This window comes from Gopherus flavomarginatus, chromosome 14 (genome assembly GCF_025201925.1).
Source record: "Gopherus flavomarginatus isolate rGopFla2 chromosome 14, rGopFla2.mat.asm, whole genome shotgun sequence".
Taxonomy (NCBI): domain Eukaryota; kingdom Metazoa; phylum Chordata; order Testudines; family Testudinidae; genus Gopherus; species Gopherus flavomarginatus.
In genome coordinates, this window is record NC_066630.1 from 22,652,997 (window position 1) to 22,669,217 (window position 16,221).

Sequence of the window (16,221 nt, forward strand, 5' to 3'; positions counted from 1 at the left end):
ATAATAACAATCTAAAATACTTGGGGCCAAACTCTCTCTACAACATATGCTTAGGTGCATGAGAGAAAAGCTGCGTGAATCAGACCTATACAGCTGCTATGCATAGGTTAGCAGTCATTGGACTTACAGACACATTATTCAGCAGGCATTTCACAGCTAAAACCTATATAGAAATGCAGGAGTCTTCTGCTGAATCATTCCAAGGTCAGGTACAAAACCTTGCTATAACATGCAGGGAAAGGACTGCCAAGTCATACTAGCTGGAGTGGGAAATGGGGTAAGAAAGTAATTAGCTTCAACAGTCATATAGTAAAAAAAAGAGTTTCTGTGAGCAAAAAGAACTAGGAGGTTAGGATGGAAGAAGTCCTGAAGGGAAATCCTAGGAAACTGGACTGGAAGTTTGGAGAGAAATAGCTCTGACGACAGCGACAAAGTGTTTGTATATAAGCTTTGGCTGCATGAAGCCTTATTCTTTTTGTCTATGGCTATGGAAGTTTGGTGCTTTACCCTTTATTGTGTTTTAGAATATCTTAATACCCAATCTGTGCAGGTTCCATTTGTACCAGCCAAGACTCCAGAGTTGCCTGTTCCAGTACAATACCTATTTTATTCTTGTACAAGTTAACATGACTTTAAAGCCTGCCTAGAGATGTGGAAAACAAATTTCAGAACTTGAGAGAAAATCATACTTTGAACAGTTTGTAAAAAGTGAAATGATTTTGTGGTTTGGTTTTGAATTTTTCATAGTTTTCCAGAAAAACTAAAAGTTGGTCTTCACTGCCAAAACTGAGAAAATTTATTTACAAAAGGGGTAAATTTTCATTTGGGAGACAAGTCAACAATTGTGATTTGTTCTTAGGCAAAATATGCCATTTGTAATGATAAAAAAAAGTTTTCGCTAGTGAAAGTGAAATGTTATTGGTGAAAAATCTCAGTTTCTCTTTAAATTTGAAAATTTCAAATTTTGCATGTGGAAATTTGTAAACTTGAAATTGATTAATGTTTAAAGTTGTACAAAGCTACACTAAATGTCTTAAGTGAGAATGAGTACATTGTTTTAATACAACCATCCTTTGGACCTCACGAATATATTATCTCATCGTGTCATTAGTCACACCATATTTTTCTACCAGCAAAAGGACAAGTAGAATAATACTTTAATGCATTAGCATTTCATAAGGCAAAATAAAATCATTTTAATTTAAAACTGAAAGAGAATGGAATGTTCTACACATATAACACACAGCAAAGGGACTGTGTGGAATAAACAAATTATTTTCTCACTTTAGGAATGAACATGCCTAACTGATTCATGGCTCTTCTGTGCTTCACCACTTATCGCTTTGGCTGACTCATGAAAATAACATTTATGAATTCTCTTCCTTCCTTTCAATGCATGAAATTTACCTCTCATTGCACAAAGCCTGAGTAAAAGGAGCGAAGCAGGAAATTGGGGGATGGAATTAAACCTTTCAGTCCCCTGGAAGGTTGTGGGGCTGCAGTGAGGGCCTTCAATGCTGCTATTCCAACCTACGGGCTGGAAAAGCTGCTGAAATTCCTATGCGTTCTCGCAATTGAATCAAATCTACTGAAGCCTTTACAGCTCTACACCCATATTGTACATGCCTCTCCAGGCCAGCTTATTCAGACACAGTACAGAGGCTCATTTTGTCACAGGTAAGGGATAATAAGGTAAATCTACCCACATTTCTCCCTTTCTCTCAAAGGGGAATGAGTCCTCTATACCGGGGTGAATTTCACCAATTACGAACACAGTTGGTGATCCTGCAGCCTTTATTTTGATAAAATGGTCACTAGAGTGACATGATTTTTGTCTGGGTAAACCATACAAGATTAAGCATACATATAGTCTGAAATGCCTTCCAAGTTTCAAAAAGGAGCCACATTTCTGACTGGGACATCTCTGCATTCCTATAATACAAATACAAAATAATTATATTGTCCAGCTTTAATTCTCATTCTAACTATTCCAAGCTTTTTGAATAGCCAATGTAAAGAAGGTCTGCAGTGTGGGTACTTCATTCATATGGCAGAATTAAAGGATGACTTCAAACAACTCCACTATGTACTGTCACATGTGGCATGCTCCAAATGGCCACTGACACAAGTACAACCCATATGCATGAAACACACAGCCATGGATTGGGGCTGTTTGGTCTCAGGTGGCAGGGTCAAGGAGCAACCTCTTTCTGTGGCACATTCCCCTCTGTACAGCTTGACAATTACACAGTAGGAACTGCTGGTGCAATGAGCAGTAACTGACCATTGCATCTTCATCTCCCATTTTACAAACTTCAAGGGGAAACCCAACAGCAGCATTACTCCTAAGATGAGCACTGTGAGGAGACTTGGATCTCCAGGTATGTAGGCTGGTTTTCCTGGGGAGCCATGAGTGCCACCAGATTTATAGACCTCACCCTTTCCCCCTCTCTTTGATCTCCTAAACCCTCTTCCTCAAGAGTGGGAGGCAGAGGAAACACCACAAGGTGATCTTCTCCTCTGTGTTGAGAACTTTTCTTCATTCATGGGTTTTTCCTTTGGAGGGAGGTATTTTCCCCAAAATAATCAGTGAACTGTTATTGCATGAGATTGTAAGTGGTTTTCCCATTTCATATCCATTAACACTTTCATATCTCATAAAAATCAGATTGTCCCCTAGTAAGGAGCCTTGATACTATGCTGATGAGCACAGAATAAATGGCTAGATAGATGGATCCTCAATATTTCCTTTTATCAACTTTATGTAGCACAAAAATTCCATAGAAATAGTGACAAAAACATCTACAATTATATAAAGCTTTTGGGGTATTTTACTCCTATTCAGACACAACATTTACTAGTGTTGGTTTAATCATAAATATAATTATTTTTGACTGCTCTATTACAAAAACCAATAAACTAGGCCTCAACAGAGATTCTGAAATTACTTAACTTTTCTTTAGGAAAATATTAAAACAGCATTATCACATCAATGAGAGAAAAGACAGGAAGATAATAAAGTTATGTTAAACCTCCCTGTATTTACTCATGTGTGAAACAGTTATGTCTGGTCACATAATTGCAATGGTTCTGAGAAATATTTCATAGTTTATAATGAACATTAAAAGAGTTTGTGGATCATTACTTTATATGAGTTCCAAAGTTATTACATAAAATCCAACAGGAATGGTTATAAATTATTTGATCCTCTAGTCTGGCCTTGGTAAACATAACATGAAGGCTGAAGCATCTCAGCAGACAAGATTCATGGTAACAGGTAAAGTGTTTCTACAGTTAAAGAAGAAACCACCAGAATACTTGTAAACAAGACTCTTAACATTTTTTGTTTGCTGTTTCAAAGAATTTCTTTTCAGCAATGAGCTTACACCATTAAAAAAAAACAGCTTTGTCTAGAACAAAAGGAAAACTTGCTTACAGGCATGTTCTTTCGCCTACCAATTTGGCATGGCCCTAAAGTCACTGTCAAATTCTTGAACTTTCAGCACAGTATGTGTTTTAAATACTGTACTTAGCCAGGAAATACTATCACAAGCAATTATTTGATTTTCAAAAGGATCCTGAAGAGCATCTCACTGAAATACGAAAGATACAGAATACTAACAAAAATTAGATACTTGACACAATTATGTGGAATGTTTGTCTCCAAAATAGAGTTGGCAGGCAGCATTTTAATTAATAAATGATCATTTGTGTTAGAGATAAATGTAATACCAGATGAATTGTGTCCCACTTCCTCCTATTTGCTCATATTTGTATTAGGCTATTATATTTTGTGTCAAAAATATGGAGTGTTTTCTGGTTGGTTTTCATTCTATAAAAGCTTTCAAAGAATATTAAAATAGCAAACGCATTAAGATACACAGAACAAAACATTCAATAACATTGGAAAAGTAAGTTTAGATAATCTTGTCAATTAAAAAAAAACATGTAAAAATACATTTAGGAAGGGTCAGATCAAACATTCAAATCCTGCAAACTCTCAAATGAGTATTCCCTAGTCACTTGAGTGGTCCAATTGCTCATGTATGAAAATCCCTTCATTGCAAGAATTACTGGGTGAAATTCTATGACCCATGTTATGCAGAAGGTCAAACTTGATGATCCTAACGGTCTCTTCTGACCTTAAAAATCTATTAATGGGTTTTCAAGTTTGAGCTTTATGGACCTGATCCATAGGCCATTGAAATTAATGGACAGACTCGTATTGACGTCGGTGGTCTTTGGATCATGGTCTAGGGAGTATCTGATGTAAGTCTTATTAGCTAATTGTTTTTCAACTTTATTCCACAAACTCCTAAAGTTTGATTAAAGCAATAAGCCACAATTCTGTGGTTGCTAAAGGCACTTAGCTTAGGCACATTCTTTCATCACAAAACACTTGGGTATGAACCTGCATGCCCTGCTATCATCTACCCCTTGATGTCGAAGATGTCCACTGTAACTTCACTCCCTGTTGAGTGTTCCCAGCCAAAAGACATTCTGTTTTACACTGTCAGCTACCTTACAAATGTGTCATTGGGAAAATGTAATTCTAGAAGTTGAAGACACAAAATTTGCACCACATTTTAAATGTCTTGCTTTAAATGTTATGCTATTCTTTACATTTTTGGCATCAGAGCCACCCAGAGTAGTGATGAAATATTTTTAAGATGCATTCTATTTTCTCCCTTATTTTCTTCATTCACCTGGGTTCTTTCAGTACACTTGAGCATTTTATCTTCACTAGTTGTCCACCAATTGTTGCATTTAATTTGTTAAATAACTACTTTCTCCTCAACTTATTTCTCTTTAGCTTTCTGGGAATTTTTAATGAAGATACAAAATGACTTTAGTAAAAATCTCAGATTAAAATGAGAATGTTTTCAGTATTTCCCAAGTAAAAGAAAATGTTCATATTTAAAAATAATTCTTTTCTGTATGTAAAATGCATAGCCAACAGTATAGACACAGAAAGGCCTCACAAAAGTACCAATCTGCAATGTAAGGAACAGTGTGAAACTGGATAAAGCAAGAAAACTACCCAGTATTCCTATAATGTACCAAACCTATTGAATTGAAGTATTCTGTTAATTTCTTTGTAAGTTCAGAAGTATACATTTATGTCATTACACTTTTTCTTAGTTCATGGAGCTAAACTATCTGGTTTAGTTTAGACATAGATATAGACACAGATAATATAAACAACACAGGAAAGTTTTTAGAGGTTTTTTTTAAGATACTTGGTTTTTAAAGATAATATATTCATCATTGTTTTTCTTGAACTGAAAATATTTTTAAAATATTTTGCTATGTCCTCTAGGTGGTGCTAATACTGCACAGCTTTGACTTTTCAGCACAATGAAAACATTAATTTGCTATGAGATAATTTTTGACGTAAATGTAAAATGGTGCCCATTCGAACTCAGTAATGAAGCATGGTGCATTTCTACAGCTCCTAATTTGACTAGTTAAATGACTCCATTACGTGTCTAACAGACAGAAGCAAATAATTTCTGGTCAGTTGACGCTCACTTATCCGTATCATTTTACCCTGAAAATAAAGTCTCTAATCTACAGTTTCTTTGTCTTAGTTTTTTTAAAATATTATTAAAGCAAACACACTTAAATAAAAGAGATTAAACCAACACAAACTAACAATTAAGACTACAATACTGAAATCAAATTTATGTAATATGGGAGGATGAATAAAAAAATATTTAAATTGAAATAGTAAATTAAATGAATGCTTGTCCTGGTTATTTCAGCTGTGTTGTCTGACAACATTTCTATTTTTTTAAATAAACTCTTTTTCAGAATCATTGATTTTGAAAGTCCAGTTAAATACTGTTAGCTACTCTATTAAACTTTATCACAAAACTTTGAGAATGTTTAGAAAGACACTTTATGGTGTATAGCAATAAAATAAAAATGCTGCCTTAATAAATATCAGGTGATGAATAATTTTGCCCTGAGGAAAAAAATGGTTAATGCTGAATCTTAATGTTTCTCATCTAAATGCTTTTTCTTCCTGCTAAAAACAAGTTTAGAATTAAAGCATATCACTTTACACATATTGCATGCATATTAGTGAGACACAGCTGCTTATGTCCCACTCTTAAGAGCCATATGATTAAGTTATGGGATATCAGATAATCCAAAGTCTCTTTCTATTGGTCACCTTTCACAGACAAAAGCTTTTTAGTTTTAAGTCCATTTAATGACAGAATGTCCAATTCTATAAATGTGTGAGTAATTCCAGTGGAACACCTGTGGCTCCCTCCACTAGAATACAGAGTGGAAGATATAAAATGTCATTACAGTAACATTCACTGTCTGACTTTAACTGACAAAAGCAAAAATATTCAGAGTCAAGGCTGCCACTCCCAATGTATTCCATCATGCTCAGGTTTCCAGGGTCTCAGAGCAGTAAGTGTGATCTTACATATAATATCCAGTACCAGTTTTTAATCAAAATGAGGTGAATTAAGGACAGAGTGGCTGTTTTCTGGTTTAAGTTGAAGCCTTAGGGGGGTTCATTTCCATGGAAGTTTGCAGGGACAGAGTAACTTGACTCCTATAGCAGTTAACAGGAGGGATGGGACAAATTCTTCCTGTGCCATTTGGAAAATTTAGCATCTAACCTTATTTTAATGCTTTTTGCATTTACATTTCTTTGGGTTATTTTAAGTTTATATATATCTATAAAATAAGATAGAGAATATTACAAATATTTTGTTTCTATTTTAATACCTTTGATGAAAGTCTGAGACTTCTAAAGAATGGTGAGGAAATACATTCCAGGGGATCTAGACAATCAAAGGAACTACTTTGATTCCTCCCTTAGCTGAATCTTTTCTATAACCCATTGCAGCAGAACTGCTATGACCCAATTCTAAGGCTGAAAGGTTACATTAAAATGAATGGATACTCTTCTGAGTATCCATTCTTTGCATACAATACGCATACATCGAGTTAGGACCAAATTTACAATTAAAAGATAACGCTGTTGACAGAAGTGTCAGTGACTCTCAAGGCTAGCTCCTGCTCTCAAGGAAGGCAACGGCAAAACTTCTAATTCACTTCAGAGAGAGGAGGAGCAGACCCTGTATGGAATAAAAGAAATGGAAGAAGTGATTCTATAAGGAAATGGCAGATGTTCAAAAGATGAGTTAATATCAGTATAAAGAATATACATATAACCTAGCAAAAATACACTAAGGACACAAAAGCAACCTCTAAATTTGTGAGTCAAAGATCTTGGATTCATAAGAGGAAGGACGGTCTACTGGTTAGGGTGCTAGTGTGGGTTTCAAAGATTTGGGTTCAATTTCATCCTTCATCATAGATTACCCATGTGACCTTAAACTTAGCCCTTCTGCACCTCAACTTCCTATCAGTGAAATGGGAATAACAGCACCAACCCGCCTAATTGGGATATCGTGAGGATAAATTCATTACAGATTGTGAAGTCCTCAGATACTACAGCAATGGAGACTATATACATTCCTAAGATAGATATGTGTACTGATCTGACTTATTCAAAAGTTGGGGTGAGCCCACCTTTAAAAAGACGCTCTAAAAGCAATGAAAAGTTCATTTGGAACCAACAAAGCTGGGCACTTCCAGGCTTCTGCTTCTACTAGTTTCAACAGGAACAAGAGCAGATCCATGTTGTCAAGAAACACCAGCTACCAAGGATTAGAAAGATTAACAAATGAAATTAAAGGTGAAGCAGTAAAAATGTATTGGGAATACAATTTAAGATCCAAAATCAGTCACCAAAGATGGGCTCCACGCCAGAATTTTGCAGGAAGAGGCAAAGGAGCAGGGAAGCTTTAGGAAATATCTTTGGAGGGAGAGAAAATGCCACTGGATGGGAGGACTAATGTAATAACAGCTCTAGGGAAGATCAAAGAAATTAAACACTAGTAAGCCCAACTTCAGCAGTGGGGAAGGTATTGGAAACACTAATCAGGGACAAAATAGGGAAAGTTATGATTTAATTAAAGATATTCAGCATGGATTCACAAAAGGGAGATCATACGTAACAAAACTAATAGAATATTTTGAAAAAAAATAAAGAAAAAATAAAATGATGAAGAAAGCCGTGAGCATGAGTTACTTGGACCTTAAGAAGGCTTTTGCTGCACTACCTCCTGAAAGACTAATTTACAATGTGAGTAAGTTTTGAAAAGAAGGTGAGCTGAATACTGGATAAAGAACTGGATAGGATATTGAAGGCACAGCTTTTCCTTACATTAACATAGAGAGATTAGGACTATGGGTGGTGTTGGCTGGTGTCCCACAAGCATCACTAATAAGCTGATTTTTTTCACTTTCTGTATCAGTGACTTCAAAGAAGAAATCTACAAGAAGGCGGGTGAAATTTATGCAATATAGAAAATGGAGGGGAAGCTGCAGACAGTAAAAATGAAGGTGGCAAAAAATGGAAAATTCAGAATTTCTTTGAGGGAATATGGAGAGATTTGATACAATTCAACAAAGAAAAAATTAGGGTGAACTGCGTACAAAGAGAAAAGGGATGACATGCTTAGAGTTCTCATCAACTAATGGGAACAAAACAGAAGTGCTGTGAGGAATTCTGAATAAAGTGCTAAAATCTTAATCACAAGACCTAACAGCAGCACAAAAAAGTAAAGATAGTTCTGTGATACACAAACAGAGGTATTGTCTTTAAAGTGTTAGAAACCCTTTGCGTACTTTATAACAGAATAGCAAAGAAATTATTTGGAATATTGTACATCAGCTTTGACTACATTATCATTTAAAAAATTGAGGAAGTGCAACACAGGATATCAAGTGACAAAATTATCTCAGTCAAAACCAAACCAGATCTATATTCCTTAGAAGAGGAGGTTAAGGAGTACAGAACTGCTGTAGAAGGCTACTTAAGCTAGTGTCATATCTAACAGCAATTGGGTATGAACTGATGCTAAGAGAAAGCAGGCGCAAAAGGAATTCAGACGGAATTTCTTATGGAATATGCCACCAAGGACAGCAGTGTAACAAACTATTACAGAAGGAGTTGCTCACAAGAAGGAAAGACAGAGAGTGTAAGTGATGGTTGTCCCTGACCTTCCATCCTAAATAACCGTAAAACATATGAGCCATGATTTAAAACATAGACATTTGCAGGCAATTGCAAGCATATCATGGGCCAGAGCCTCAGCTGGTATAAGGTGGCCGAACTCCATACATTTCCATGTGTATATATGATGTATGGGTCCAAATAAGTGAAATGCATGCAAATTAGGTGTAAGCATATACATATATCCAGGTAGGTATCTGGCTGGACATGAAAATGCACATATACCTGACTGGACAGGTATCTATGGCCCAGACCCCAAAAGGGAGTTGAACGCCCCAGTACCTTGCAGGATCTTGGCCTGTGTGCATATGTTATACATATACAAAAGTCCATGTGCTTAGAAAACTGATACTTCTATTTTTCAGATTCTAAGAAGATATATAGAATGAATTTATGCCTCAATGGCATACATACTTTTTGATGATAATACTGGGTCTCATGAACCGTGTATGAAGTCAGTAGAATGCTTATGCCAAAAATCTTATTCCACAACCCTTCATGAAAATAAATAGGATTTACATACTATACTATCCAAGAGGCCCCATCCCAGTCAGAATTAGTGCCCCATTGTGCCAGGTGCTATACAAACGCACACATATACACACATAGACATATAATCCCTACTGCCCTTCAACCTAGACATCATTAATTGGCTGTTTACTAAGGGTTTGTCTACACAGGGAGTTATTGCAGACTAGCAATTCCTGATTAACTCCATGTGTGGATGCTCTTATACTGGAATAAATGTGTCTACACATATTGTTACTCAGGAATAGTTAATCCACTTTAAAATTCACACCCTACTTTTTTTTTGGATTGACTTTCATGTGTAAACAACCTCTTACAAGCACTGTTCCTTAAGTGGGCTTTGAGGAAGGATTTCAGAGACAGATTGGAAAGGGAGTTCTTTGTACAGGGATAGTGTAGAAGAAGCAGGTGCAGGCAGAGTGGGTGAGAGGCACATAAGAAGGTAATCAAGGCAGACATCGCTGTTATAGCAAAGGGTGCAGGAAGTGACGTGATAAGACACCAGCAAGACAAGGTTAGAAGATAGAAATATAAAGGCTCTATACGCTATAAAAACTGATATTTTCAGACCAGCCTGTAGTGAAAACCGGAAGCCTGATCCAAACCTACTGAAGTCAATGGAAAGTCCCCCACTGATTTCAATCATTCGATCAGGCCACAAATGCTGCACTCATTCTTACTTTCTCTCCATCAACACTTGTTTTATTTTTAGATATATTACCAAACAGCACTAAAACTGGCAAAAAAATGTAATTGCCACTGATCTAATATTACAACAGTGATTAGCCAGTTTTTATATTGAAATACAGCATCTGGTCTGGATATTCATGTAGATGCATCAATATACCTATAACTCCAATTAATGGAAATGAGAATGACACATGCTTTGGAAAGAATTATTGCCAACTATCAGCCTTGTGTATTTAAAATGGCTGAATTACAAATCCCTAAAAACTGTGAAACCCCAACAGCCTCTTAACTACAATGTCACAGTCTACAAGTTCAGTGTAATAAATACTAAAAATATATAGATTGTAAGACTAAGACATGGATCAATAGTTAGGGACAGAAGGGGAGGGAGACAAAGATAAGTTCATAGCACTTAAACAGTATAACAAGAAATTAATGAGTATGTTAAAGGTGCACTGTCCTTTATGGCTTAAATGTTCGAATAGCTAATTGGGAAATGACAAACAATTATCTTCAAAATTGTAAAGAAAAAGGCAGATACTATACATTATTTGCAGTTAAAACAAAACAACCAACCAAATACAAAATTGGAGTTTGTTTGTTTGTTTTCCATATTGCCCGTTCCTGTGAGATTATATCCTGTGGATATAAAGTGGGTCTCTTTAACTTTGGCCTAACTTTATCCCCTGCAGCTTCCCTGTAACAGGATGATGAATGGCACAGGAATTCAGGGTTCCTCTGCCGAATCACCTGCATGTCAGGTGCTTGTGTTCTGTATGAAGATTCAATCTAAATTACTGAGGAATCATAGTGGCAGGTGATCTCCAACCAGGAAATAACAGGAGGGAGGGATATCAAAGTGTCTTTCTTTTTCTTACTGAACGGAGAGTGCTATGGGTGGAACAGGGGGCCTTCAGGGCAAACCTTAGAAGCAGCTGACCTTGGGGAAAAGGCTTAGGCTGAGCTTTCTATTTTGTTGTTATACTTGCATTTGTTAATAAAGCCAGGAAGGGAGAAAGTTTGAATTATATACCTGGTATATACATGCTTTGTTCAGAGGAGGGTGGGAACCTAATTTGCTTACACTTCCCCCCAAAAGATTTTCATAAAGATAAGAATATGGAAACTGATTCAGTTATCTAAATATACTAAACCTTTAATTTACAACAGAGCCTAGTTCAGTGCCCCTTAGCGATAACCAGAACCATGAATACAAGGCTTCTTGAATGAAAACAAAGCGTTAAAATACCTGTCTGGATTTTCTCTTGAAAATCAGTCATTGAGAATCATCTGTCAGTAAGACAAAATTAATTACTACATGTAAAATTGAGAAAATCAACACAAATTTAAATATTACATAATATTACAAAAAGTATTACAAAAATCCTATTGTTAATTAGTGATGCATGTGTATCTTTTTTAATAACCAAAAATAGCCAAGATTTACCACTGTTATACATCCATTTAAAAAAGTGTTTTTTTTTTTTAAATTTCATTGACTACAGAAGCTTTGGAAAAAGCCTTTTATGAAATACAGTAACTTGCAAAATTCAGTCATCGTTTTGAATATTTGTTAAAGGGTTGGTGCTGAAGAAACCACGTTAGCTTAAGTGTTAGATGCATGAGCTTAGCAGATAGAGTAAATAGAAGCCCTAACCACTTCATTCCCTAAAATGAGGGCAATTATCATGCTACCCCAGTGCAAATATTTTATTAATTTATGCAAAGCTGGTTTTACTTAGACAATTAAATCAATTGCTGTAAATACATTAAACATATTTTTATATTTAAAATGTGAATTTAGCTCTGTATTAAATTTTTAAGGCCTTATTCGAGAAGATTGTATATGTTTACAATTAAAAAAAGATTTAAAGGGCATTTGAAATTTGGCAGTGACCCCATGGACAAGTCCCCCTGACTAGGGCTCAGTGGAATCCAACATCCCCCCCTCCAAAAATGATTTTAAAATTCTAGCTGTCATTTTATGTACAATATATTTACCAAAAGTAATGATTTCTAAAAATATATATATGCCCTCTCTCTATAATGGAGGCATCACATTTGCATTATCTCCTTAAACACTGCTTAGCTTAACCACTTTTCAACACATAACCTGCTGTCCTTTCAGTGAAAACAATTCTATGATTACAAGGGATAAGATGCAAGCTTGGTCTGGAATGCTGGCCTTGTACTCACAGGGCTTGACAAGTACCGATTTTAAGTCTGACTCTGTGCTTTCTTTTTTTCTCTTTTTTTTTTTAAATAGATAACAGTTCATTTCCAACTTCATTCCCCCTCCTTCCAAGCATCTCCATGCCCCCAAACAAGAAAGATTGTTTTGCGAATGCTGCATCATGTTACTCTATTCTGTTTTAGGGAGCAGAATTATACATTGTGTAACAAAATGGAGAAATAGATTTATGCACCCTGAAGAGGACACAAGGGGGCAGGAATTATCGATAGGGATAACAGCAAATATTTCATTTCACTTTTCCAAACTGACCCTTGTGATGTTTAGCCCAAGCACCTAATACTGCTCCACTAAAATCGGTAGGACTTTTGCCATTGACTTCAGTGGCAGCAGAATGGAGGACACTCAGCATCTTGCAGTATGGGGCCTCAAATGCTCACCTTTGCCTCAGAACCAATTCTGAGTGCACTCTCGCTGAGAACTGGGTATTTAGCTCTAACTATTAGTAAGCAAGGGGCTTGTGGCATTTCATAAATTAAAAAGAATAAACCTACTGAAAAGCAACTAAAATGTAGTCCAAATCTTTGTAGAGCTGCAGAGCACTCGGGCTCTCTAGGAGGGAATGCCTCACATTAAAGCAATCCCCTCTGGCATTCAGACTGGTGTTGATCGGCTCTGGAGGGAGCTGTTACTAGCCTTCCTTGACCCAAGGGTGTGACTCCATCATGTAGAGCCCATAGATGAAAAAAAGGGGGTGGGGACAGATCCTAAGTTGTGACAAATGTACACCAGTTGAAGATCCATCCCAGAGAAATCCCATACATCCCTTCCCCTAAAGTGATCGCTGTACTGTCTAGGCATCTTCTTTAAATTCTAACCTCACTCTTAAGTTCACTGCTCCAAACTACTTTAATGGTGAGCTGCTTTTTCAATCAACAATAGACAACTATTTAACTTCCCTTTCTCCCTCTGTGATATTTTGAGAATATACTGTACAATTGTCTGTAAAGCACTTTGCACATCTATAGAGTGATAGAAATAATTGATTTTCAATGGGATTTTTATTCTTAAGTCATTCAGGTGCTTTTGAAAATCCCTTCCAATAATTCTAATAATGAGAAATTTCATCCACCTAACCCATTGCTATTAAGTACCAGTCTGGAACAGAGCAGACTTCCAAAAACAAAGTGACAACACAATTAAAAATGAAAAACACAAAGTCGGTGGTCAGTATTGCTGCTGCCACTACTTCAGGACAGAATCACTCACACACGTTCTCCTTGGCTAAACCAAATGCATGTTACAAAACACTGCTCCTACTGCTAGAACAGAGTCATCAAGAAAACTCCCACGGCCACAGGCGCACTAGAACTATGTTGACTATCATATTCAGAGAGACAACTCCGAAGAAAAGCACTGTGGAAAGCACTGTGAATTGCCATAGCAAAGGCCTAGTCTCAATTCTCTGGCACTTATTTTTTCCCCAGACTGTCAAGGGTTCAGTGCGCAGCAGGCTTAGTTCCTTTTGGAAGGCAACACTTCTTGCTCCTCTGCTGTGATACTCTATAAGGCCAAGCAAGGAGAAGCACTGATAATTTGGCAGATCCAGCACTTCATAGGCAAGGAAAGTTGGAGTAAAAGTCCTCCACTAAGAACCGAGAGGAAAAATTTCCTCTGATTAGGGCATAAAAAGAAAAAGGCAGGGGGGGAGAATGAATACTGTTTGCCAAATTTGAAAAATCAATTATTCTGCTGAACACCAGTAGTGATAAATATAGCTGTCTCTACCCCCTCGTCCTCCTCCATAGAACAAATTGTTAAAAGACCCAACAAGCTGTTGAACTACAACCCTCAGTACTGTGCCATCACTTTAAAAATACAAACAAAAAGATCTTGTAAAACAGAAGCTACAAATCTCCAGACATGATTTTGGATTTGCCATCGGTGAATCCCCATGTCTGTTCTGTTTAAAACTTCCATTCTGCATTTGATGTGTGACTGAATAAGTGCAAATCAAAGCTTGAAAATCACCCAACAGAGTCCAGATCATGACTACAGTTTTTAATTCATTCCATCTGAAGAGCAAATCCTCACAGTCACTTAAACACCCCTAAGATCTTCAGCTTTGAAAAAAGCATTTGTCATCATCATTGTCTTTGGTCCAAATGTTGTACTTTTTAATGCAAAATAAAGTTACCGAAAGCGGTGATAAATACTGCTCCTCAAGCAATATGAATAAAAAAATGATGGTGACAAACTGGTTTCTGTAAAGCTGGGTCCTACTGAAGACACTACACTAGTATTAGCAGGCACAGTAATATGCTTCACTTCTTCAACGTATGGTTGATAATCTAGGGAAAATTTAATAAAATGGAACACACTCATATGGTGGGGTGACAACACTGGACACAAAGCCAAGCGTAGCACATGGGCAGGCAGCTCTGCCCACACAGAGCCCAACTGAAGGCAATGAGAGAGTGGATAAAGTCAGTGGGGGTCTGTCTGAGGGCAGTCATGTCCCTGTTCCCTTCTAGTGCAGGAACAGGGTCCAACTTTGCCTTTTTTGTGAAATTTCTCTTTTAAACTATAGTCTTCTACAATTTTTTACTTACTTTTAAAGTGAAAGTGATGCAATTCCAAGTGTCCAGGGCCACAATGAAAATCTTCAGAATACTTCCTTAACCAAGAAACCCATGAAGAGATATGCATAGATAGAAATGGAGCTGGTACCCTTCAACGTGAGGGAAACCAACAAGCAAAAGGCAGAAGTATTATTCTAATTGGGTGTTTGTTGCCAGTGCATCTAAATAAATCAGTCAGTTACACCTTGTAGTGACAAAGGCCACTATGTGATTTCTGATTGTTTTCCAGCTTATGGCTGGTGGGGAGGGGCTGGTTCATGAATATCTGTTAATAAAACAGTAATTCATGGCAAGCCTCAAAGCTGTCTTAACACTTCTACACTCAAGCACTATCTACAAGGAGTGCATATGTGCCAATCTGCCTCTGGTTGCCAAACTGAGAACATGAATGATAATTCTGGACACCATTTTTGGTTTCTCCTCTTCAGCTGTGTACACTTAAAAAAAAACACCCAACCCCTAAGAATCTTTATATAAATTGAAGAACAGTCAGCAGATGGTATCATCTAGGCCCATCTAATTCCAGGCCAGAAAATCTAAATCCCAGTCATACATAAGGAAACAAAGAAAATTTTATAATGATTAATAGGGGAGAATAGTGACAAATAGAAAACTCTGAGGATAGTGTCTCTGTCTCAAGCTTGAAATCCTTATAGAGGATAGTTATTATATGTAGTGATGGGGGACATGGATAACATGCAAACACACGTGTGACTGATTCTGATCTTACTCATAACTGTAAATCCAGGAGTTATTCCTGATTTACACTAATCCGACCCCGTCTCTCTTTTTCTCACTAAGAAAATCTGTAAACTATTAAAACTATGAAATGAAACACCAGTTTCCCAAATACCTGCACTGACAAAATATATTCCACTGCTGATCCATCTATAGTATTTGTCAGTTTCTTTCTTTAGGTACCTAATGAGGAGGAAGTGAGGAAGACCACAGAAAAACTGAGAAGAACCATGATTCCTGCCTACTACATGCAGTGAAGGGGCTTATATGCTTTTCACATAAGCACACACTGTGTTTTCCACATTGTTTAAATGTGGCCACCT

The 16,221-nt window shown here is 36.8% G+C and overlaps 1 protein-coding gene across 5 annotated transcripts in view; it reads right to left on the reverse strand.

The window, feature by feature from the left end:
* The window catches only part of ZNF536 (zinc finger protein 536), a 421,935-nt gene that overhangs the window by 67,729 nt on the left and 337,985 nt on the right, over nt 1–16,221 (reverse strand). Inside the window, exon 10 of one of the 5 annotated variants that reach the window (XM_050923036.1) lies at nt 11,577–11,617. The exons of the other annotated variants lie outside the window; for them this stretch is intronic. Coding sequence (XP_050778993.1) covers nt 11,604–11,617 — 14 coding nt within the window. The 3' untranslated portion in view covers nt 11,577–11,603. The remainder of the gene's footprint in view (nt 1–11,576; nt 11,618–16,221) is intronic. 5 annotated transcript variants of the gene reach the window in all.